Source organism: Chaetomium strumarium, assembly GCF_033439665.1.
Source record: "Chaetomium strumarium strain CBS 333.67 chromosome Unknown B0T15scaffold_4, whole genome shotgun sequence".
NCBI classification, from domain to species: domain Eukaryota; kingdom Fungi; phylum Ascomycota; class Sordariomycetes; order Sordariales; family Chaetomiaceae; genus Chaetomium; species Chaetomium strumarium.
In genome coordinates, this window is record NW_026944432.1 from 1278374 (window position 1) to 1300853 (window position 22480).

The 22480-nt window shown below is 56.2% G+C and overlaps 8 protein-coding genes across 8 annotated transcripts; 6 read left to right on the plus strand and 2 right to left on the minus strand.

Moving 5' to 3' along the window:
* Positions 1 to 1901: 1901 nt before the first annotated feature.
* Positions 1902 to 4307, plus strand: B0T15DRAFT_195995 (uncharacterized protein). Its single transcript, XM_062862510.1, has 5 exons — positions 1902 to 2092; positions 2156 to 2245; positions 2306 to 2952; positions 3014 to 3103; positions 3196 to 4307. Exons 1-5 carry the CDS (start codon positions 2043 to 2045, stop codon positions 4206 to 4208), a joined length of 1890 nt encoding a protein of 629 aa, XP_062721178.1. The 5' UTR covers positions 1902 to 2042; the 3' UTR covers positions 4209 to 4307.
* A 993-nt stretch (positions 4308 to 5300) lies between these two features.
* Positions 5301 to 6743, plus strand: B0T15DRAFT_574751 (uncharacterized protein; the record flags this gene model as incomplete). Its single annotated transcript, XM_062870969.1, has 4 exons — positions 5301 to 5377; positions 5533 to 5572; positions 5661 to 5739; positions 6091 to 6743. The coding sequence occupies 4 exons, from the start codon at positions 5301 to 5303 to the stop codon at positions 6741 to 6743; spliced, it is 849 nt and encodes a 282-aa protein (XP_062721179.1).
* A 1086-nt stretch (positions 6744 to 7829) lies between these two features.
* Positions 7830 to 9525, minus strand: B0T15DRAFT_532175 (uncharacterized protein). Its single transcript, XM_062869297.1, has 3 exons — positions 9121 to 9525; positions 8445 to 9046; positions 7830 to 8329 (listed from the first exon to the last, which is right to left on the minus strand). Exons 1-3 carry the CDS (start codon positions 9401 to 9403, stop codon positions 8000 to 8002), a joined length of 1215 nt encoding a protein of 404 aa, XP_062721180.1. The 5' UTR covers positions 9404 to 9525; the 3' UTR covers positions 7830 to 7999.
* Positions 9526 to 9560: 35 nt separating this feature from the next.
* B0T15DRAFT_532176 (uncharacterized protein) lies at positions 9561 to 11117 on the plus strand. The gene has a single exon (XM_062869298.1). The coding sequence runs from the start codon at positions 9859 to 9861 to the stop codon at positions 10657 to 10659; it is 801 nt and encodes a 266-aa protein (XP_062721181.1). The 5' UTR covers positions 9561 to 9858; the 3' UTR covers positions 10660 to 11117.
* Positions 11118 to 11638: 521 nt separating this feature from the next.
* On the minus strand, positions 11639 to 13133 carry B0T15DRAFT_485024 (uncharacterized protein; the record flags this gene model as incomplete). The annotated part of the gene is made up of 2 exons (XM_062866269.1): positions 11639 to 12788; positions 12889 to 13133. The coding sequence occupies 2 exons, from the start codon at positions 13131 to 13133 to the stop codon at positions 11639 to 11641; spliced, it is 1395 nt and encodes a 464-aa protein (XP_062721182.1).
* A 1766-nt stretch (positions 13134 to 14899) lies between these two features.
* On the plus strand, positions 14900 to 17350 carry B0T15DRAFT_511325 (acyl transferase/acyl hydrolase/lysophospholipase; the record flags this gene model as incomplete). Its single annotated transcript, XM_062867906.1, has 2 exons — positions 14900 to 15175; positions 15230 to 17350. 2 exons carry the CDS (start codon positions 14900 to 14902, stop codon positions 17348 to 17350), a joined length of 2397 nt encoding a protein of 798 aa, XP_062721183.1.
* Positions 17351 to 17967: 617 nt separating this feature from the next.
* Positions 17968 to 20031, plus strand: B0T15DRAFT_532184 (uncharacterized protein). The gene is made up of 5 exons (XM_062869299.1): positions 17968 to 18376; positions 18498 to 18691; positions 18840 to 18905; positions 19007 to 19307; positions 19414 to 20031. Exons 1-5 carry the CDS (start codon positions 18247 to 18249, stop codon positions 19737 to 19739), a joined length of 1017 nt encoding a protein of 338 aa, XP_062721184.1. The 5' UTR covers positions 17968 to 18246; the 3' UTR covers positions 19740 to 20031.
* A 675-nt stretch (positions 20032 to 20706) lies between these two features.
* On the plus strand, positions 20707 to 22348 carry B0T15DRAFT_555520 (pyridine nucleotide-disulfide oxidoreductase-like protein; the record flags this gene model as incomplete). Its single annotated transcript, XM_062870394.1, has 4 exons — positions 20707 to 21259; positions 21388 to 21745; positions 21855 to 22171; positions 22299 to 22348. 4 exons carry the CDS (start codon positions 20707 to 20709, stop codon positions 22346 to 22348), a joined length of 1278 nt encoding a protein of 425 aa, XP_062721185.1.
* Between the last annotated feature and the right edge of the window lie 132 nt (positions 22349 to 22480).

Genomic DNA, 22480 nt, shown 5'->3' on the forward strand with positions numbered 1-22480 from the left:
GTAGGCCTTTGCCCATTCCTCTTCCATAATGACAAGCTAACCCACAGGGAACCAATCCGTAGTCCTCTCTCTGGCTCTTCTTACACTATCGACAGGGAATATGGCATCAGCACCCAGCCTTCCAGGTCGTATGGAGGCTCATTTGACTGATGCTCAGACTCAGAGGCACATCTGTCGGGCACTTCGCTAGGTTCTCGCCTTGCAGATCTAACCGGCGGTTGCTCTGATCAGGCTAGCCTCGGTTCAACCGTCAATGGACGTCCACCACCTATCGAATACAGTTCTTGACTTGCAGTCTTCATCGCAGGGGTGCCCCCGAGGCGGTGAACGGCTCTTGCGTTACATACAAAGCGACGGGAGGGGGCACTGGGTGTCGCACGACATGCGGATGATTAGCCAAGACTGCCGAAGGATCGACACATGACATGTTCCCTGTAACAGTTGGAATCCTTTGCGGGAAGGATCCTTCACCCTATGGGCCCATTTCCCTCCCTTGGAACTTGCTGCGGAGAGGTCCAGCAGGAAACCGGACATTGGAAGAAAAGCCGAATTGAAAAGATGGTGAGGAAAACGGCCAGAATCATAAAGAAATAGCGCTGCCTTCATCATTTAGCTCAGCCTACTGGTGGGTTTCAATTTTTTCAGGTCCAGTCATTCTCATCGTACCCACATCAGTAACCTGGAGACCCCAGAAAGTTGGGGAGATGCATGGGGTTGAAGGAGGGGAAATTGGGGTTGAACGAGCGGGGTAAAGGTACGGTGTGGATTCGACCTGGCACGGTGACCAGCACAGGGATGGCTGCATGCCGCGGCTTCTTTCCAAGTCGGTCACCGACAGCCAATTCCAAGATTGATGATTGAAACCTTCAACTTCAAAGTTTTCCTGATGCCCGGGTGCCTCCCAGATACAGGTCTCTTCCGCCATGCTTCTGTCTCTCCTCTGCATCTCTTCTCGTCACGCGATTTTGCGACTTGGCGCGGATCCATCATATGTACATATCCTTTCACTTTGCGTCTATGCAAGTCCCGCCTTTGGTAGGTATGTGGCTTTTCAGGCCTTTTTTTGTAGCACACTACACTACACTAGCGCCGGCGGGCATGCTTTGCGGCACTTGCACACTCTAAATCTCATCGGGCCGATAGTTATCCCCACACATTCCCATACCCCAGCTTCGAGGATGCGCCAAACGGTTGACCGCGGCGGCTCTGAACGTCAGCCAAGGAAGTGCCAAGCTTTCAGAACCCTAACTGCCAAGTGACGCGGCAACGACTTGCCGAGCCGGGTGTGGCGCGAGGGTCTTTGGACGGCGACGCCAGGCGATGAGAGTGAAGTGCTCGTCGTCAAAGTGAGAGATTGAAAATCCCGATACAGGGTCCGGGCGAGAAACGCACGATCGACGGGACTGGCACATGGCACCGGGATGTTGTATTGAGATGAGGTTTGACAACAGATCTTTGGCGCTGCACATCAGAAACATCGTCCCACAACAACGTAACGATGAAAACCACAGGCTGGGATCCTCTGTGTGGCAACATACGGGGTGACCCTCCTGCCTTCTGACCGATGGCGCCAGCTTAGGTAGTCCGTACTGCACAGCTCTTTGGAGGATGCTACCTCGCTGCAAAGCAAACCTTGGTTCAAGCCCGGATTGCAGGACCCCGAATTGGTCCTTCCCCGCGCTCCACCCTGGCAATGTGTCGATCGCTTCCACCGTGCGCCTGGTTGCGCCGTTTGCGGGGGGCCCTGGGTGGTGGAGCATCCCGCAGTAGCCAAGGGGCAAGGGGTAAGCACACGACGCGTGTGGTACAGATTATGTGTACGCATGGACGGATCGGGCAGGCACCAGATGAATTGGCTTGTGTAGGTATAATTGGACTGGTCCCCGGTGTCCCACCGTTTTGTGTGTGCTCCCGCTTGCCTCTCGGAGTCAGAACCGGTTTCCCCAGCTACTGTTCACATACAGAACAGAAACCACAACAGCCAACACCGCACTGTACTGGTTCCAGGACACACAGCAAAAGCACTTCCTGTGTTCCCGACCATGGCGGACTCCGGGAGCACGGACAGCATCCAAGCTGGAAATGATCAATAGTACGGACTCCTTGTCCCATGCTGGTATAGGCATTTCGCTAACATGTGGCGGCAACTCAACAGCGGCGATTCGAAGGGTGTTGTCGGGCACCATCTCGAGAAGGGCATTTCAAACACCGACCATGTCGATCTCGCCAGGAACTTAGAAGCCAAGTAAGCTGAGGGAGGCAGCCACGCGCAATTGGTGATAGCTGACCGGTTTGACCTATCTAGAATAAAAAACCCGCTAGCAGGCCTCTCCCGCGATGAGCTACTGAGCCGCGTTGAGGTGTTCGCCAAGGAGAAAGGCTTGACGGAGCACATCCCCCTCCTGCGCAAGGGCGCCCTCGTGGCACAGGATCCCGATGCCTACGAGGAGATCTCAGGTCCCGAGGCGTTGACTGACGAAGAGAAGGCGGCCCTGCGAAAGGAAATCGAGCACAAATGGCGCCTGCCCACGAGGCTGTTCCTGACAATCGCCACCTGCTCGATCGGCGCGGCGGTCCAGGGGTGGGATCAGACAGGAACGAACGGCGCCAACATCTTCTTCCCCAAGATCTATGGCATCGGAAGCTCCAGCACGCACGATACGCTCATCCTTGGTCTGGTCAACGCTGGCCCCTACATTGGCAGCGCCTTCATCGGTTGCTGGCTGTCCGACCCTATCAACAACTGGTTTGGCCGCCGCGGTGTCATCTTCTTCTCTGCCCACTTCTGTATCTGGCCTGTCATCGGTTCCGCCTTCTGCCACACTTGGCCACAGCAGTTGGCCTGCCGTCTCCTGATGGGTATTGGGATGGGCGTCAAGGCCTCGACCGTGCCTATCTACGCTGCCGAGAACTCGCCAGCAGCTATCCGAGGTGCCCTCGTCATGTCTTGGCGTAAGTCTCCATCCACGGCCTGCTGTTGAAGATGCAATACTGACAGTAACATAACCTGCAGAGATGTGGACAGCCTTTGGCATTCTCCTGGGCACCGCCGTCAACCTTGCGGTGTGGAACACAGGCGATATCAACTGGCGGCTGATGTTGGGTGAGTTCCGAGCCGAAGACCCCTACTACCCTCGCCGCGTTGTTTTATTCAGTCTGTCTGTAACAAGCCGCTAACCCCTCGCCTCTGCATAGGCGCACCGTTCATCCCTGCCGTTCCTCTCTTGTGTCTCATCTACCTCTGCCCTGAGTCACCTCGCTGGTACATGAAGAAGAACAAGTACCTGAAAGCCTGGGACTCGATGATGAAGCTGCGCAACCACCCGATCCAGGCGGCCCGGGATATCTTCTACATCCACTCTCAGCTCGAACTCGAGTTTCAGCTCCTCCGCAACAGCAGCTATGCCCAGCGCTTCGTCGAGCTATTTACAATTCCGCGTGTGCGCCGCGCTACGCTCGCCGCCTTCACCGTCATGATCGCGCAGCAGATGTGCGGTATCAACATTATCGCGTTCTATAGCACTACGATTTTCAAGGAGAGTGGGTCCGACGACCACCAGGCCCTCCTCATTTCGCTCGGCTACGGCCTGGTCAACTGGCTCTTCGCCTTCCCGGCCTTCTGGACCATCGACACCTTCGGCCGTCGGTCTCTTCTCCTGTTCACCTTCCCCCAGATGACCTGGACGCTGCTCGCCGCCGGCCTGTGCACGCTTATGGACCAGAGCACGGCGCGCACCGTTTTGGTCGCGTTCTTCGTCTATCTCTTTGCCGCCTTCTACTCGCCCGGCGAAGGGCCCGTTCCTTTTACCTACAGTGCCGAGGTGTTCCCGCTGTCACACAGAGAAGTCGGCATGGGCTTCGCGGTGGCGACCTGCCTGTTCTGGGCATCGGTGCTGGGCATGACGTTCCCGCTGCTGATCTCGTCTACGGGCACGGTCGGCGCTTTCGGCTGCTACGCGGGCTTCAACTTCGTGGCCATGATCATGATCTTCTTCTGGGTGCCCGAAACCAAGCAACGCACGCTCGAGGAGCTCGACTACATCTTTGCCGTGCCCACCTCCAAGTTCATGAAGTACCAGCTCACCGAGGCCCTACCGTGGTTCCTCAAGCGGTGGCTGTTGTGGCAGCGGAAGGCCGAGCTCAGGCCGCTGTACGTCTTCGATCAGGAGACGAGGAGGAAGGAGGCGACCAAGTCTGAGAAGAATTGAAAATGGATCTTGATGGAAGGTGAAAATCGGGTGGCTTCTAGCTAATAGAGGGTCGCTTTGCTCGGTTACCGTTCATCGCCTTCAATACTAGGGCGGATTAGGCCATTGGGTTGTTTCTTGGCTATACAGGGCTCTGGGCACGATTTTGGAACTCTATGACATGATACCTTGATACCTGACCGGTAATATATACCTTGCATGACTCATTATCCTCAGCGGTGTATTATGTCCGTTCCCCCGACACTAGGCTGGAATGCGGAGGCGGGAAATGCGTTGGAAACTTGGAATGTTTTTCCCCATTCCCCGGGTCTTTGTCCTACTGTGTATAATACGTGGAAACAACCCGGTGTTAAGCGGGCTTCCCGTGCCTTAGGCTGCACTCTTAAGTTTAAGAGCCGCATGTGGAAGGTAGAAAAGGAAAATATGGCAAAAAAGGGAAGGGGGAAGAAATGGGGAAACAGAAAGAAAAAAGAGAAATGAAAGGAGAATAAGAAAAGAAACGAAGAAAGAAACGAGGAAAAGAAAAGAAGTAAAAAAGCGCCGCCATTCTCACCTTCCTTTGCATGGCTCGATGTTCACGTCGCGGCTTATAATTTGTACTCGGGATATAAGTGAGTCAAAGAACGGATGAGTACGGGCGGGTTACATGCGATAAAAAGAGAGCTGCCGTGTCGAGATTGTCCCCAAGCCGTACAATATAGCTACGTGCTCTATAGTGGCCTAATAATCAATGAATTCGTGTATCCTACGCGGTATGGATCCCGACAAGACCCCAACACTGGCCCAATGAGTATTCGCCTCTCAACGTTGCGCGGCGGAGGAGTGGTTGCGGGATACTGCGAGGCTGCCAAATGATGCTTTTGCTTATTCAATGCCCGTGGCAAGAGATGCCGCCGTTCCTTATGTGTCCCGAGAGGATGACGGCTCGTTAGGGCAATGAAAGTACTTTACAAGATTTTGTCCTCCAATGAGAGGGAAAAGTTCTCGTCAACGATGATCGGACATCCTGTATCAGGTATCTATACTGGCCCTCACGGCGTCCCATTGCCCTGTGGAGGCGAGAAGTGCTAGGGTGCCCCGGGTTGTACGAACATGAATGCCGTCAGACCACTGCTTGCTTGCTTGCTTGCTTGCTTGCTTGTTCCTCGAGCGTGTCCCGTGTGCCAGACGTGACGTGACGGTGCACAGTATGTCGCCGCTAAGACCTACTATGCGCGGCCCATATGCCGTGGGCTTTTAATTCCTAGTCGTCCCAAGTAAACGGATCATTTTGGTCAACCCGCTGCACTGTTCAAGTCTACTGTTGCTGTCACACGATTCCCAGTTCGACGTATTTCTTGCTAGGCAGTAGAACGGACAGGCAGGTAAGGGCGAGTAGAAACATTACGGCACCACTAAGACCCCCAGGGGCCCCAGTCGGCTCTCACCATTTAACATGCTCAACATCGACAGTTCAACCGCCCAGAAGCCGCAGGGGAGCTCGGGCGTGAGGCCGTCTTATTCATCGCCCCGGATGACGACAGAGAACTCGGTGAGTGCGTATCCAAACATAGGTAAAGTACGGGTAAGGTGGCTCGGGTGGGTAACTTGGCTTGGACAACACGCTCTAGCAGTCGCCTCGTGCGCTCGGGCTTCAGTCTGATGATGTATGCTCGGCCAAGGTGACGACACGATGCCTGGCCAGACCACCGCGCTGTTCGCCACCTGCGCAAGCAGCATCTCTACTAAATAGGTTAACCGGGGTTCCAGTCCTATCCGCATCCCACAACCTCCTGCTTCTCTCACCTTACGAGAACACCATCACTCTCCTTATCCTGGCATCCTGCTGCCACCTTCATTAATCATTTCATGTTTGCCATCGTTACATAGCCTTCGTTAGCAGCTCCAGCACCCATGGAGTCGTCTGGTTGTGAATCAGACGCGCTGTTGCTCGAATCTTCTCGGATTCTGCCGCCCACCAATCCTGTATCCGCACGGGAAGGTCGCGCGTACATTTCGACGCTGCGGCATTGGTGGATTGCCCTGGTGCAAGAGCTCGAGGCTCAGGGCCGCCCGGTGAGCCAGTTGACGGAGGCGCGCGGCCAGCAGTTCCTCGCCCTCTGCCGGAGGACCCTAACTTACCAGCGGGAACCAGACGAGGACTGGCGTGGCAACCTCTGTTTCCTACAGCGTGAACTCGAAGTCCTCCGGTTCCGCCTCGCCAGGGAGGCCGAGTTCCATCCCGTCATCCGACGCCTCGAAGCAATGTGGGAGGCGTCGGCGCGGCAACTGTGCGACCGCGGCCGGCGGCTACTCGGGCTGCGGGTGCGTGAGCGGGACTGGGACAATGTTGGCTCGTGGCGCACGAGCGAGCCCTTGCCCCCATGCCCCGACAACATCGACGAGGGCACCTGGGAGCTCGTTTTAACCGCGCCGTGGTCCGAGATCAGCCGGCGCCTCCGGATGGAGTGTTGGTCTCTGACTCGGCTCCTATGGCTCGCGGCGAGGTTCGCGCCACTTCCGTTCCAGCGCATCCGGGAGCACATCGACGGCTAGGTGCAGCGCATGCAGCCTGACTGGCACATTTTCGGCGATGCGCTGAGTCGAGCCGAGTTTGGGAAACAGGTGGAGGCCGACATAAACGAAGTGGGCAGGATCCCAGTCCACGTTCGGAGCAGTTTGCGAATGTTGCAAAGGCTAGGGTTGGCTTTTTACGACTGAAAAAACTCCGTTCTTTTAACGGCATCAAGGCGGCTTGGCGGTCCGAGGCCGAGGAAGAAAGGAACAGGGAGCTGGAGCGGCTGCGTCGGTTCTGGCTGCTGCTTGCCGCTGCTGTCGTGCTGATGGTGTTCACGTTTACCGTAAAGGTGTCTCGCCTCTGTTCTCTTAAATTTTGATTGATTATTGGTAATACATACACTAACAGCTTTTGTCATTTCTTCTACTATCTAATGGTATCTGTTGACTACCTAGGTAGGTAGTTAGTGATCGCGTTTGCCTGCAGTCTTATGTAACTTGAATTAAATGACTAATACCAGGTACCTACCTACCTGTATCTACCCTTCTATAATATTACAGATGGTAGTCCTTTGGACTTGACACCACTACTCCTCGCCTGACCCAGACAGGTAGGAAAGTATGGCTAAGATTCGCGGTCAAGCCTAAACGATGGGTTGCCGGAAGGAGATTCGCAAGTTCCTTCGCGGTATTCTAGAGTTGGATTGCAGGCCAGCCACTTATAAGTTCGAGTCCTATAGACCTATACTGCCGTGGACCACTGAGTCGACTCACCACTCCAACATACGAGCCGCCCACGGCGACAACATTACGCAGTGTTCCTGCCATGTTTACCCAGGTTGGGACGAAGGAGTATGACTGGGGGTCTCAGAAGTGATCTCGGAACCATCTGCTTCGCATGTGTAGTAGGTGCATTCGATTTTATCAGATCACATTTATCAGATCCGTGCGGAACATGAAACCCCCGTCCGGGACGGGATTTAATCATTACGGTGTACTCGCCTTCTCGGATCTCGGAGCTACGGGTGGATCTCCGAGTTTGGCGTGGCACTCCGGGCCCGGGTCAGCTCACCGGGAGTCAGGATAAAGGTTGAGCCTGTGGCATGGGCCTAATGAAAGGGTTGCTAAATAACCCAAGGGACGCGCGGCCAATCTTTAACTCTCGGCGCTCATCCGGGGGTTCGAGCTGGCACGAGAAGCTACGGCCCATGGGAGATGGATAATGGATTGTATTCGAACTCGAAATTCAGATCTATATAGATTCAGCAGCATATCACCCTTGAACTTCGCTAAGTCTACGCCCGCAGATACTCACACATAGCCCTACCCCATCTCACACCTCCTTTATATACCCACATACCCGGGGCGTTTCCAGCCTTCAATCCATCGATTGCCTCGGCAAGATGTGGCCCGAGCCCTTCCGCTTTGATGTCCTCGAGCGAATACAGATACGTCTTGAAGCTGAACAGAATTGCTTGTGTGTCGGGCAGCCGCGTCAACGTCTGCAGTTCAACCCTGAACCTCGACTCCTCAACATCGGCCGTCTTCGCTTCCTCGACCTCATCACCAACATGAACATGGTTCCCGCTCGGCGCATACAGATTCGGATGTGTTTGTATCGACCACTGAAAATCCCGTCACAACGAGGTTAGCGCCGTCCGTCAGCTCATTGCTCTTCGCCCATGGTAGGAAGAGGAAGGAAAAAGAGAAAAAAAAGGAAAGGAAAAGAAAAACACGCACATTCATCCTCTTCACCGCCCTCCCCGCCTCCAAGCGCGCGAAGTACCTCTCCATGCTCGCCCCGATCTTCTCGTACGCCGGCACGGGGACATGGATCTCGGCCAGCCTCTTGCCCAGCTTTCCGGCCGGCGCAAACCCGGACGGATGGCAGCAGACGAACGCGACGGCCCTGTGCTCCCCGCCGTTCCCGTTCCTGTTCCTGTTCCCGTTCCCGTTTCCATCCCCGGCGGGATCGCGCAGGAGCAGAAACATGTCGTCTTCCACCGTCTCGCCCAGAATACGCAGCATCTCGAGCGGGTCGGAGGGCGCAGGGTGCAGGGGGGAGTCGATGCCTGTGACTTTGTTGCGGAAGTAGTAATTTGTTTCTGTTGCCGTCGTCTGGGAATCGGGGTTCCGGATCAGCTCAAACATGGTCGGATAGCGGGTGGGCAGGTAGGTGCCGAGGAGGTATGAGTAGAGTTCTCGGATGGGTGCGTGGCCCGCGGGGATGGCGCCGTGGACGGCAGAGGCGTGCTCTGCTAGGAGCCGGCGGCGTGCCGTGACGCGGGAGAGGTAGTTGCTGTCCATGAGGACGAGCTCGGAGGGGGTGCTGCTTTGGATCGCTGGGCGAATTTCAATACATCTCTTCGGATCAGCTCATGCTCTGCTTTGAGGAAACAATGGGAGTGAAACGCACCCATCGTGATGTTGTATGTCGGTTTGAAAGGTCTCAGCTTCAGTGGTGCCGTCGCGTTCCAGTCAAAATCCGAGAGAGGCTCGATTGTCCATGCTGACTGGGATGACCTGTTGGTTTCATGATTGTCATCCGGCTTTCCGGCCCCATCCTTTGACTTTGAGGAGGTTCCTGGACGAAGTTGAACCTTGTCGCGGAGTCGAGGCCACAATTCTAGACGTGAACGGGCATAGGTCGCCAAAAGAACTGATACCATCAGTACAACTGCATATAATAAGAATGCCATGTCAAGAATAAGGAGCAATGGAAGTCAATTCGTTCGCATTTCCACTGTCTTCGTCTACTTCTCGAGGCGAGCAAGTCATAAACCCCATGGTTAGTATATACTAGACGGCCCTTATCGCGACCTCCCAACTGGGTTTGGTCAGTTGGTCTCAATCAGCGCATCCCCAACTTCCCCAACTACCACCTTACGTACGCAACCAATCGCACAGCTCACCGCAGCTCTCTAGCCTGTCCCCGGCGCTCCAATGGCGCGTAGCCAGCTGGATGACTGTTCGGCAACCGATTGGGAGCCGCTTACCTGCGGTTCACGCCAACTCCTCCTAGATTGTGTTAGTAAGAACCTCAGTCACCAAACTCCACCTCTTCATCCCCACAAAGTTACAGCATTGTGAAACATACCGCTACAGTGACTACACCCCGACATTTGCCCACCACCACCCAACCACCACCACCACTATGACAAGAAAACAAACGGCAACAAACCTGATCTGGCCAGATGATGACGACGCCCAGGATGACCTAACCCACCTGGACCCGATCCCGTCCTACGAAGAATCCCTCGTCGCCCCGCGGCCCCCGGGTGACGGCAGTAGTCCGGCCCTGCACATCCTGGGCGCCACCTGGGGCGGCGTCACGGTGACCCCTGACATCCAGGCGCTGGCCGGCAATAACAGCGACACGCTCACGCTGGACATGCGCAATATCTTCCGCCACCTGACGCCGGACCCGGCGCCGGGCAAGACCAAAGTGCTCACGGTGATGTACCGCTTCAACAACAGCAACAACAACAGCGCAAAGGGCGGCAGCGATGAGGAGGACGAGGGCCTGCGCCTGCTGCTCGCACCCGAGGGCGAGTCGCCGTCGCGGGTGACGCTGACGCGGCACGCGACGGCCGAGCAGCTGCGCCGCTCGGTGGGGCGGAACTCGATGCACGTGAAGCTGGCGGCGGCAGCGGGAGCGGGGGCGGGGCCCGGTGCGCGGCCGTTGGGGTCGCAGCGCGGGCAGGTCGAGATCCTGGCCGTGCTGTACGGGCCGAGGCGGATCGACGACCCGGCCGTACTGCGGGAGCTGGCCCTGTTCTTTGAGGGCCGCCGCGGCCAGATCCGCATGACGAACCGCTTCTTTGGCGGCGATCCGTGGCCGTACAAGCAGAAATCGTGGTCCGTCTACTTCCGCTTTCTGGGCTCCCCGCGCGTGCAGGTCGTGACCGGGTGGGAGGACGGCGCGTTGGAGGTGCCTTGGACCAGGGACTGCTGAATACAGTACCTACCTAGGTAGTCAGCTTCCTTGGAAGGCTGGGTCAGGTCTTGTAAAGGCGGAAGGTGAGCTATGTGCTGGTTTCCCGCGTACGGTTCGTGATTTCACTTTAACATGGCCCGGTCAGTTTGGCCGTGTAGAAAGCACAATGGCGGGGATAAGTTGTTGTGATGCTGTCCTAAGTACGCGTGTTGGCTTCCAAATGTCATTTATCTCACAGATCCAAGAGGGCACGGTCGGCCATTGATGTGCGAGTTCCAGGGTATGAACGACGACCCCGAGCGGCCAGTGGCGGTCCAACGGCCTTACTCTCGGGTCCTCCCATTTATCGACGGAGGGGCCCAGCCGGTGAGCCTTTGGAGTGCTGGTGTCTCTCAGGTCGCTGCCGGTAATACTGCATATCTCAATACTTCATGGGTTTCCTGCTGTTTGGATAGCTCATGTTCAGACACATCTGCATCCGTTTTCCATTCTGCCCGGCCGTTGCTGTCCTCGCTAGAGGCACCTACCTCTTAAGATATCAGTGACATCCGAAGGTGCCACTCGCGCATGTAAATTACCAGATACAGCCCGCCCATCTCGCCCTTCCATCCCTTCCTCCAAGGATCCAGATCATCGCATCTTGTTCATTGGTGCCATCTCATCAATACTCATCGAACAATGCCGCCGACATTGCGTTTTGACCCCGAGTTAGGAGTCGTTGGCGTTTGCCGCGAGGCTTTCCAAGGCGAGTGTGGAGGTCGAGCTGCATTTGTATCCGGGCATGCCGTATGCGTGGGACTAGACGGCACCTAAAACTTCAATGGCGAAGAGGGCGGTCAACAACAGGGTGAGGGCGCTGCATGATGTGTGATAAATGACGGCGTAGCACTGCAGCAGAGGGTTTTCGTGTGAAGCGTTGCCACTCACTGAGTTACCAAGGCTATCATCTCCCCTTTCAGGGCAGGGTAGAAGTACGTCAGTTCCTAGAGGCCCCATCTCAGTGTGCGCTGTCACCTAGGAGAGATGTCCCAAACGCTCTGACGGCCTCTTTGAGGGTAGATGCTACATTCCCCTGCGCCCAGAAATGGTTGGCGCTGGACACCTCGTGAGCACGGAACTTGGAGCCTGGTCTACCCTCCAGACGAGATGCCCATTCCCGGAGCTTCCGGACAGGAACGAATCCATCACGATCTCCATAAATCGCAAGCGTGGGGCTGCGGACCAGCTTGTCCTCTGCCTCAACTGCGGTCGCACGCGCCAGCAAAGATGGTTCCGCGCCGGACAGCTCGGCGGTCTCTTCGCGGGTCATCGCAGAAATTCGGGTCAACAACTTTCCGGTGATGCCTGATAATGCCGAGGGAAGAGACATGGTGGCCAGGTTCGTAATTATGCCCTGCAGAGGTGACACGAGTAGGTACGCTGGGCGGTATGTGATCAGGCCAGGAACGGGCGGTAAACGCTCAGCGGCGTGCTTAGACCCCTCGGCGATCCCTTCTGGATCCCAGGAGTTCTGGCTCTGATCACTGAGAGTCCGCCTAGGTCTCTTCCCAGCCCTCGCCATAAGTTCAGCAACGCCGTGTCGTACCGCTTCTTCGAATTCGGCCGAGAGAGGGCGGCGCGATTCGTGACTACTCCGGCTTTCCTCGTCTCCTCCGACGCGCATGCCGGCGTGTTTCCGAGGAGACCTGGTGGTTAGACGGTCGATTGCGGCATGTCTTGCACTCGCCAGGATCCGGTTTTGCATTTCAGCCATGTGCTGGGCGCGTAGTCGGATTTCGGCGGCGGGCCTATCGCGAACTGGGCCCCTGAACACGGCCATTATCGTGTCGAGAGACGGCAGTTGGGATGTGATCATGGCCCCGTACGAATAGCCCCCCAGCAACAGGACAGGCCTAGCAGCAGACCTTGCCGGCGACAACGGCGATCCATCAGGCGTAGGGGGGCATAAGCGAATGATTGATGTGTCCTCTTCATCAGCGTCTGCCTGTTCCTCACCGTGGCCCTTACTGTCGGGCTGGCTAGGACTAGCTTGGGAAAGGGGTTCGAGGAAGTGCACGTAGTAGTACATGAAACCAACAACCGACTGGTAGTCGGCGCGCTCGGCCTTGGCCGTCCATGTGGTTCTGCCGGCAGAGCCATGGGCGCCTCTAGATAGATAGCCGACATGGCACATCAGCGGGCTACTAGCAACAAAGCACGCAAGTTCGAGGGACTGGGATTCTGGGGCGCAAACGGGATAGTCCGAACCTGAAATTGAAGGTGCCCACAAGGAAGCCGAGCCGCAACAGTGTGCCGGCTACAATGTCGACAATGGGGTCGTCATAGCAGCCACCCAGGGGCGCGTATGGGTGTGCAACAACGGCAGCGTGCTTCTGCCAAGGTGGCGCACTAGGAGACGGAGCGAGAGAGTGCGGGTGGTACACGCGACAATCGATCGGCAGCCCATCGTGGAGACTCGGCACAGTGAAGGTTAGGCTGGGCTTCGGAAGCATTGCAAACCGCACACATTCCAGGTCCGCTGCCATCTCAGTGGCGATCCCGCAAGGAGATAGGTAATCCGGCGGTTGCAGCCCACGGGCCAGCGAAGAATCGCCTCCCCACGAGATGTTATGGCGGACGCTGGGCGCAGTGAATTACGCGTCCCACTGTGCCCTGAGTGTTGCGGTCTTGCGGAAGCTTCCGCGCCTAGCCGGCAGCCTGAATTCATCAGTCCAGTGGAGCATTCCTCTGCTGTGGGGCTACCTAGCGCGTGCCTGCGACGCAATCCTAGCAACCCGCCTCACGATCGAGCCCACGTAGACCCGAGGTCGCAGTTTCGGTCCTATTCTTTCTAATCTTCGAGTTTCCATTGGACGTTTTAGCAGTATGTAGTAGTTTCCCAAAGTCATCATGTGTGATGGTCTTCCTTTCAGTCGGCTTTCGTCCCATGTTCGCCGTTTATCTGCAAGCTACCTACCAGGTACTAGTTGAGCTTCTGCCCGCCGACGACGCGCGTTCCGAACTCGATGTTACAACCACTCTGTGCCCGGTCATAGGTTAGAAGCTCACTGCAGTCGGGCAGGCGTACCTTGGTTACTGTGCCTTGGTTACTGCTTAATGATGAGTATTGAGTTCTGCAGGGTGGTCTGTATCGAGGTCCAGTGCTTCTGTGGCCTTCCGATATCGTGCTCCGGGAGACTGCCGGGGATGACCTTCACCGTTCACCCCGCCTCCAGCATCCTGCGACATGTGAAAACTGGGGTTCTGGAGATAGTGCTCCGCACGGTCACCCACCTTTCAGACTGAAGGACTCCTTCAGGGCATTTCCAGCGCCTTCAAGTCGCAAGACTGACTCGTGCAACTGGCAAGCTGCCCCTGGGCCAGACCGCTTTTTTTACGGGGTTTAGTTTGCCGGGTTCGGCTGAGACGTGGAGTGGAGGTTGAAGATTGGACTACATACTAGTATGCTGCTTACCGCTCCTTCGGCCGTTCGAAGCCGAAGTTTCAGATGATAATGCAGCGCCTCGATAATAAAATCTTATATACTTACAGCAGTACACTCTGTGCATTGTGAGCTTTCTGGAACGGTGTCACTTGAAACATCATAAGCTGTGGTTAATGTGGCTTCTGCCAACAGGGATTGTGTCATTGGCACGCCCATGTGGGCATCTGCAACAGGGTTGGGATTGGCCGGTTGGGGGAATCCCATGATGCTCAAACCAGACCGCCAATCGCACGCTGTGTGACGTGCCTTCCCCACGATTTCTTTGTGCCTCCCCCAGATCAACGGATCCTGTGTGGGGTGCCCCACGCTACCAATTTCCAGTTTCGTTGGCGGCACATGGCCTCCTCTGTCATCAGGTGTCGTCCAGGGTGTCCTTTCCGTTTCCTTCTTTGCTCTTGAATCTAGGGCCTAATATTACCTCAACTTGGCCAACATCCTGTCCGATGTAATTCCCTTCCTCCTCTACCATTCATTCTTAATCTTCAAGCTTGAAGTCGGGCAAATCTTAGGTATTGCGATCAGACTTGTGTTGCGGGCCACGGATGGTTATCCTCCACCCACTCGACACGCTTATCCTCGATCCCCAACAGACCTCGCCGCCCAGCAATATGTCATAAGAAAGGAGTTACAGCACCCCTAATCGTGATTATTTCCGGCTCAACTCCTACGTCCTAAGACCCTCGACACCCACCTATTGCCCCATCCTAAGCAGCTCTCTGTAGCATCCAGCAGCCCCTTATATCCCTCACTTCCCACTTCTTCCCGGTGCCCGCCATGTCCGACTTCCTCGTCCATGGCCCTCGTCATGGACCCCGAGTTACCCTAGTTAAGAACACCGGCTCAAGTCCGACACAACCGTCTTCACTCGAACCTCTTAGGGCTAGGAGCAGAAGAACGTCTAAGAGCCATGTTGCTTCCCCGCTGTCCGTGCTTGTCCGGGGTGCCGGCAGTCTCGCTCTGGCGTGGCGAGATGGTCTCGCCGGTTCCGAGCACGCAGGCAAAGGGAAAGGAGCGGAGCGGAGGCAGATACTAGCCGCCCGCATGCAGAATGTAAGTGCTTTCAGCCCCTCTCCCTGCCGCCGGTTACTGATACCGGCACCGCAGGCCACCACCTTAAAAGAGTGGGAGACAGCCGCCGCTGAGCTCGACAAGCTCGAGGGCAACAATGAGTGGAAACGCGATGATACAAGCGGCGAATACGACTACCGCGCAGAGCAAATTCGGGCCAAGCTGGAAGAACTGGACACGGCCCGAATCAACTGCGACATCAGCACCATGATGTATCTGATCAGGACTGGATTGTCGCGTGATGTGGGCGGCATGGGGAACTTGGATCTCTATCGCCACTCCTACGTCGGGACCAAAAGGTTGATTGAGCGGTACGTCGATTCCGCCATCGAGACCATCCAGTCGGTGGTCGAGAAGAGCACCTATCAGACCGAGATGGATCTTAAAGACCTGCTCGAAGGCATGATTTGCGCTCGGCAAAGCTTTGGGCGGAGCGCATTGCTCTTGAGCGGAGGCGGTACGTTTGGTATGGCGCATATTGGCGTGCTCAAGACCTTATACGAACAAAAGCTCCTGCCTCGCATTGTCTCGGGCGCATCTGCCGGATCTATCGTCTGCTCCGTCCTGTGCACGCGTAAGGATGACGAGATCCCCGGCTTGATCAAAGGATTCCCGTTTGGCGACTTGGGCGTATTTGAGGGCGAGAACGAGGGTATATCAAGCCATCTTCGTCACCTCTTGACTAAGGGGAGCTGGTCCGACATTTCGAACCTGACGAGGGTGATGCAGGGCTGGCTCGGAGACGTGACCTTTTTGGAGGCTTACAATCGGACACGGCGGATATGCAACATCTGCGTGTCGTCCTCGTCCATCTACGAGGTTCCGCGGTTGCTCAACTACGTAACTGCGCCTAACGTCTTGATATGGTCCGCCGTTGCTGCCTCGTGCTCCGTTCCCCTAGTTTTCCAGGGTCACCCGTTGCTCATGAAGAATCCGGCGACCGGGAAGCACGAGCCTTGGATCCCGACGCCGCAACAGTTCATCGATGGATCCGTTGACAACGACCTGCCCATGACTCGTCTCGCCGAGATGTTCAACGTCAACCACTTCATCGTCTCGCAGGTCAACCCGCATGTCGTTCCCTTTCTCGCTAAGGACGACCAACCCTCTCCGGGGAAGATACACCAGGAGCCATCTGTGACCCGTCGAGGGTGGATTGGGGAACTGACAGCGATGGCTAAGGAAGAAAGTCTGCACAGGATGCAATTTTTGGCCGAAATGGGATTTTTGCCGAACCTGCTCACCAAGCTCCTGTCCGTTCTAAGCCAAGCGTACTCTGGTGACATCACGATCCTCCCCGAGATTGCGCTGCACGACCTCCCACTCATCCTGAAGAACCCAACGCCCGAGTTCATGCTACGCAACTGTTTGATGGGCGAGAGGGCGACGTGGCCAAAACTGAGTCGCATCCGAGACAGGCTGGCTATTGAACTCGCCCTCGACAAGGCGGTGCACAGTCTGCGCGCGCGCGTCGTGTTCAGCAAGAGTCAGGTCAATCTCCGTCGGGCTATGGGTGTATGGCAGCCAGTAGCCTATAATCTGAGCAGCGGCAGAGGCACCGGCACCGATGGTGGAGAACAGAACCCGCCCTGCATTCGTGTCGTCCAACCGCCGAGTTCAGGGGAAGTGACGCCAACAGAAGACCGGACGTTTGGTCGGCGGAGGGGTTCCGGAGCTAGCATACAGCTCGTCGTCGCCAGGCATAAGAAGCCGTTCCAGGATGCGGACGAGCAGTCAGACGAGGATGAGCGGTTGGAACTGAAGGTTAGGTCCCGGAAGGTTAATCGCCCAGGTGGTGGACCATCCAAGCCACGCCTTAAGAGGAACGCTAAGAGCCACAGCCATATACGGGTTTTGAAGCCAGGCGAGGTCCAGCCCCTTCCAAGGGTTGCTCTGTCCCCCTCGGACTTTTGGAAGCAAGATTTGCAGAGCGGAGATGTCTCGACCGGCACAGACAGCACGCAGCCGGAGGAAGGCTCCGTGGTCGTTCATGCGGACACTCCAAGCACGGGATTGGAGCTTCCATCACCTCCAGAGGCCGAGGGAGGAAGCCAAGCTTCGGATGGCGGTCTACGGGGCGACACCGGCCCCTACGAGGAGAGCGGCAGCCACGGCTCCGTTCCACTTAAGAAGGAGTCGCTGTCTAAGTTGCGGTAATGCGGGGTCGTGATAGCCTGGCATGTATGACCGCTACGCCTGGAGCGGAGAGGACGCGACATTGTAGAAAGCGGCGCGGGTGGGAAGAGAGAGCGTGGTAGACAGCGGTGTTGGTGGCTTGATATCCTTCGTGAGCTTATCCTTATAAATCACAGCTTGACAGACAAAGGAGTGGAAACGGCGACCCCGGCGCGGTGTTGTACAAGAACTGGAACCTTGCCTGCGGCAAACACGTTACCTTAGTGAGTACTAGTAACCTATGAGTAGTAAGACACCACATAGTAGTTCAGCGGTATATCTAAGCGTCCTCAGCTGCCAATTGCCAGTTCCATCGAGAGCGCACTTACCAATATGCCATAGCACGAGTGCAAGTCAAGAATTTGGTAGCATGGAAGTTATCGACGCTCCACAGCTTAGATGTCGTATAGTTTGTATGAGCTTAGATGCCTACCTAAGAATTGAGGTAGCCTTCAATCGATCGAACCCAATGTACTCACTGTGGCCTCCCAGAATGCACTAACTTTCAATACAAACTGGTCCAAAGCTGAATGGTTCATAAACAGGCTGGTAGGATGATTGCCGAGCCCCGGAGAAGCGCCAGGGCCGGTAGTATTTACCCAGGCACAAGGTAAGCCGCAGCGAGGACTGCATCTATAATCCCGCCCTAAACCAGCTCGGCTGATTCGGGAAGAGAGACACACATACGCGCCGTGCTACCCCGCTGTTGTATTCGTGTCTCCCAGAGTCAGTCTGATTTCGTCCTACACAATCTCCCTGACCTGTAGCCAGCTCCGGGTTTCCAGATAGAAAACCGATCCGGGGTACACCTATGTAACGAATCACTTTTACCATAGGTACACTCTATCCCCAGGTCAGCCAACTAGGTATTCAGCAACATGACAGACAAGCCGTCATCTCCTCCGGCTCCAGCTCAGTTCACCCCGCGCTTCCGCACCGATGTCTACCTCTTCATCCACCCTTCCAAGTTCAGGGGCTCTCTCCAGGACAAGGTAGCCATCATCACAGGTACTGTACTCTCTGTACATACATTTTCTCTTATAGTATCTTTTCACGCCCAAATGTGTCGTTGGATTGCTTTCTGGATCGAAGCTGACTCCAAACGCGGTCGGTTACTATATAACCACAGGCGCCGCGGGTGCCATAGGCCGGGGACTGGCCGAGTCGTTTGCGGTAGCCGGTGCCAAGCTGGTCTTGACGTACCACAACACGCCGCCGCCGCCGGAGCTGGAGGAGAGATGTCTCCGATTTGGGGCTGGCGCGGTCGAGTTTGTCAGGTGCAATGTTGCCGAGTTGGAAGGGTGCAAAGCGCTTGTGAAACAGGTACGCTGTTGAAATTACCTAACTCGCGAGTTCTGCAGAGGTAGAGTTTCCTTGGCTGGGTATCGGTAGTTGTGGCTGTGAAACAGTGTAGATGCATGGACGGATGCTCTTGGGAAGAAAGGAGACTGATGGGAAACCTCGTGTTCAGGCACTTGACCTCCACGGCAGGGTGGACATCTTGGTGAATAACGCAGGAGCCAACGGCTTAGGACCGGTAAGTATAAGGCGCCTCGGCCCCCTTCACCCACCCCCGTAGCTGAAATATCACACTGCTCTCATTTATAATGCATAGAGTGGCTCATTCATATCTTGCAGATCTACGCCCAAGATCCGCTCGACTTCATCCACGACATCGCCGTCAACTTCCACGGGCCCTACTACCTCATGCGGCTGCTGGTGCCCAAATTCCGCGAGCAGCGCAGCGGGTGCGTGCTCAACATTGCCTCGCGCGCGGGCACCGTCGCCATCCCGTACAGCACCAGCTACTGCGCGAGCAAGGCGGCGCTGATCAACCTGACGGCCTGCACGCAGAAGGAGATGGACATGGAAGGGCTGGAGGACGTGCACTTGTATTCCCTCCATCCGGGCGGCATCAAGAGCACCATGACGCTGAAGAGTAATAAATGTTTTCTTCCCCCCCCCCCTTTTTCATCCCAACCCGCACAAAGCCCCCTTTGAGTCGTAGAGACAAAAGACGAATGAAGCGCTGAATACAAGGATAGAATACGCTCAGGAGTCAATTGCCAACCTGCCGCCCCAGGCGCAGCGCTTCTTCGCCAACACGCTAGACGTCTACAACGACTCGCCATACCTCAACGGCATGGTGTGCGTGGCTCTGGCCACGGGCCTCGCCAAGCGTGTGCTGAGGGGCAAGTACTTTGATGTCGGGCAGGATCTGGAGGACGTGCTGGCGCAGGAGGAGGCGCTCAGGGCGGACCCGGATTTGTACTCGCTGCATACCAGCTTCTTGGGTGAATTGACTAACGCGGGAGTGCCCCCTGGCGGGTATCACGCCGAGGAGGTCAAGTTTGAGTTCCCGGGTTTCTAAGCGATCATCGGTGGGATTATGGATCATTGGGATGATGGGATCTAAGTATGGTTTTGGTATGATCATGGAAATATATGTTGCGACTCAATCTGAATCCCTCTCTCTGGGAGATATGAGGAAATTCAGATATGCAACTAACGCAGTCCTTCTCCGGGAAAAAAAAGAAGTGCCGTCTTTTGCCGGCTCAACCGCTCGGATGGCGCGGCGCTTTCGCTGATGATCTGATGATCTGATAAGATGAGCCTGCAGCAGGGTTGCAAATTTGTGGATACCAGGAGCGGGGGTTCCTGTTCTTGGAGCCTTGGCCCCTCGCGATTTCCCCCTCCGGTTGGTTCCTGAATGCGTCAAATACTGGATGAAACGGAACGTGTGGAGGCTTTGCAGGCCACAAGAGGAACCGGTTGGAGAACCTTGGCGCCCAAACGATTCCGATGCCGGGCGTCACACTCATCAGCAAGCGACGATGACATCGAAGCGAGCCGCGGGTGACAGTGGACCCGGCAGCTGCCCAGACTCCAGAGGCCGAGGGAATGGAGGTGGAGGGCAACGGCCAAAATTCCATCGGCTGAGAAAGGGCGGTGGAGCGCTTGATCCATCCATGGTTTGTTTGATCCATGGCACTTACTATGCAGAATGGGGGCACTACTGCGGAATAAAATACAACAAAGGGAGGGAGGAGTGAGGCCGGGAGGGCACTGGACACCATCCGACCCCCCAAACCATTCCGCACCTTAATCACTACTGCACCTGTCACATGCCCATCTCGAGCCTCGCGCGTCCCCTCACAGTTTCCCATTTTGTGCTGAAAGCTTTCGGTTCCCCATCCCACCAGGCTCTTCCACCAGGACCGTCAACATTACTACACCTATCTGTACATCGCCCTCATCTCATCCTTACCCCTGCCCCGTTTTCGTTTTTGAGGCGGACCCTCTTTCCACGTCATCTGACTCGAGCACCAACAACCACAATGGGCTCCATCCCAACAGAACCAGTCAGGGTGCTCGTGGCGGGCGGTTCATACGGCGGGCTCTCGGCCGCGCTCAATCTCCAAGACCTGTGCCGCGGTCTCCCTCCACGGTGCGGGCCGAAGCCGGCGGCGGGAGAGCAGCAGGTAGAGAGACCACAGTTTGAGGTGGAGATCACGGTAGTGGACGAGAGAGACGGCTTCTACCACCTCATCGGCTCGCCCCTGGCGCTGGCGTCCGAGGCATATGCCGAGAAGTGCTGGGTCAAGTACGACGACATCCCCGCGCTACGGCGGGCCGAAAACAACATCCGGGTGCTCCACGGGACCGTGCAGTCGGTTGACCCGCAGCGGAAGGTGGCGACATACGCTGCGCACGGCGCGGCCACGCCGCCGTTGGAACTGCAGTACGACTACTTTGTTGCGGCGTCGGGCCTGCGGAGGGTGTGGCCCGTGGTGCCCCAGTCGCTGCGCAGGAAGCAGTATCTGTTTGAGGCGGGCGACCATATCCGTGCTGCTACGGCGGCGAGGCACGGGGTTGTGATTGTTGGCGGAGGTGAGTTCAGTTTTAAGCTCTTTTGAACAAAAGAAGAGAGGAAACAAGAAGAAGAAAACAAAGAAAAGAAAAGAAAAAGAAAAGGGTAATGATTACAGCTGCTGACGCTCTTCGCACACGACATACAGGCGCCGTGGGCATTGAAATGGCGGCCGAGCTCAAGCTGGTGCAGCCACACATCAAAGTCACGCTAGTCCACTCGCGCGACAAGCTGCTCTCGTCCGAGCCGCTCCCGGAGGAGGTCAAGGACGTCAGCCTGGAACTGGTGCGCGAAGCCGGCGTCGACGTGCTCATGTCGCACCGCCTCGACCGGACCGAGGAGACCGAGGACGAGCACGGCAACAAGTGTCTCCGGCTGCACTTCACCAACGGCCACACCATGCTCGCCGACCAGGTGTCGCTCGCCGTGTCGAGGCCCACCCCTTCGACCAGCTTCTTGCCAAGCAGCGTGCTAGACGAGGAGGGCTACGTCAAGATCCAGGCCAAGTGAGTACCTAAATCTTCTTAATCTTCATTCTTCTTCTTCTTCTTCCTCCGCTGCCTCTCCAAGTCTCACCCGAGAGTCCTGACACACGCCGACCCTTGTTGTGCATAGCCTGAACTTCCCCGCCACCACGCCCAACGCAGCAGACCACTTCGCCATCGGCGACCTGGTCAAGTGGAGCGGCATCAAGCGCTGCGGCGCGGCCATGCACATGGGCTACTATGCGGCGAACAACATCCACCAGCGCATGCAGAACAAGACGGCCGACGACGGCAGCAGCAGCAGCAGCTTCCTGGAGCTCGCCGAGATCCCGCCCATGATCGGGCTCGCCGTGGGGAAGAAGGCCGTGTCATACTGGCCCGAGGGCGGCGTGACCGCCGGGGAGGAGGTGACGAAGCTGTTTTTCGGGGATGATCTTGGGTTTTCGAGTGAGTTTTTTTTTTTTTTTTTTTTTTTTTTTTTTTTTTTTTTGCCCGCTCTTTTCTTTTCTTTTTTGCCCCCTCTCTCTTCCACAGATGGTGGAGATGTGGAGTGCTGACTTGTTTTGGGAGATAGTTTGCTGGAACCATTTGGGTCTTGGGGGGGACAAGGTCGTTTCTTCATGATGGCATTGCAGCGCGAGTAACCAGCATGATATAAGGGGTTGATCTACCTATGCATATTCTTATAAAACAAGGCAATTCAGGGGTACCACTAGTATTTACAGTACTCACTCACTCACTCACAATCTCTCTCCA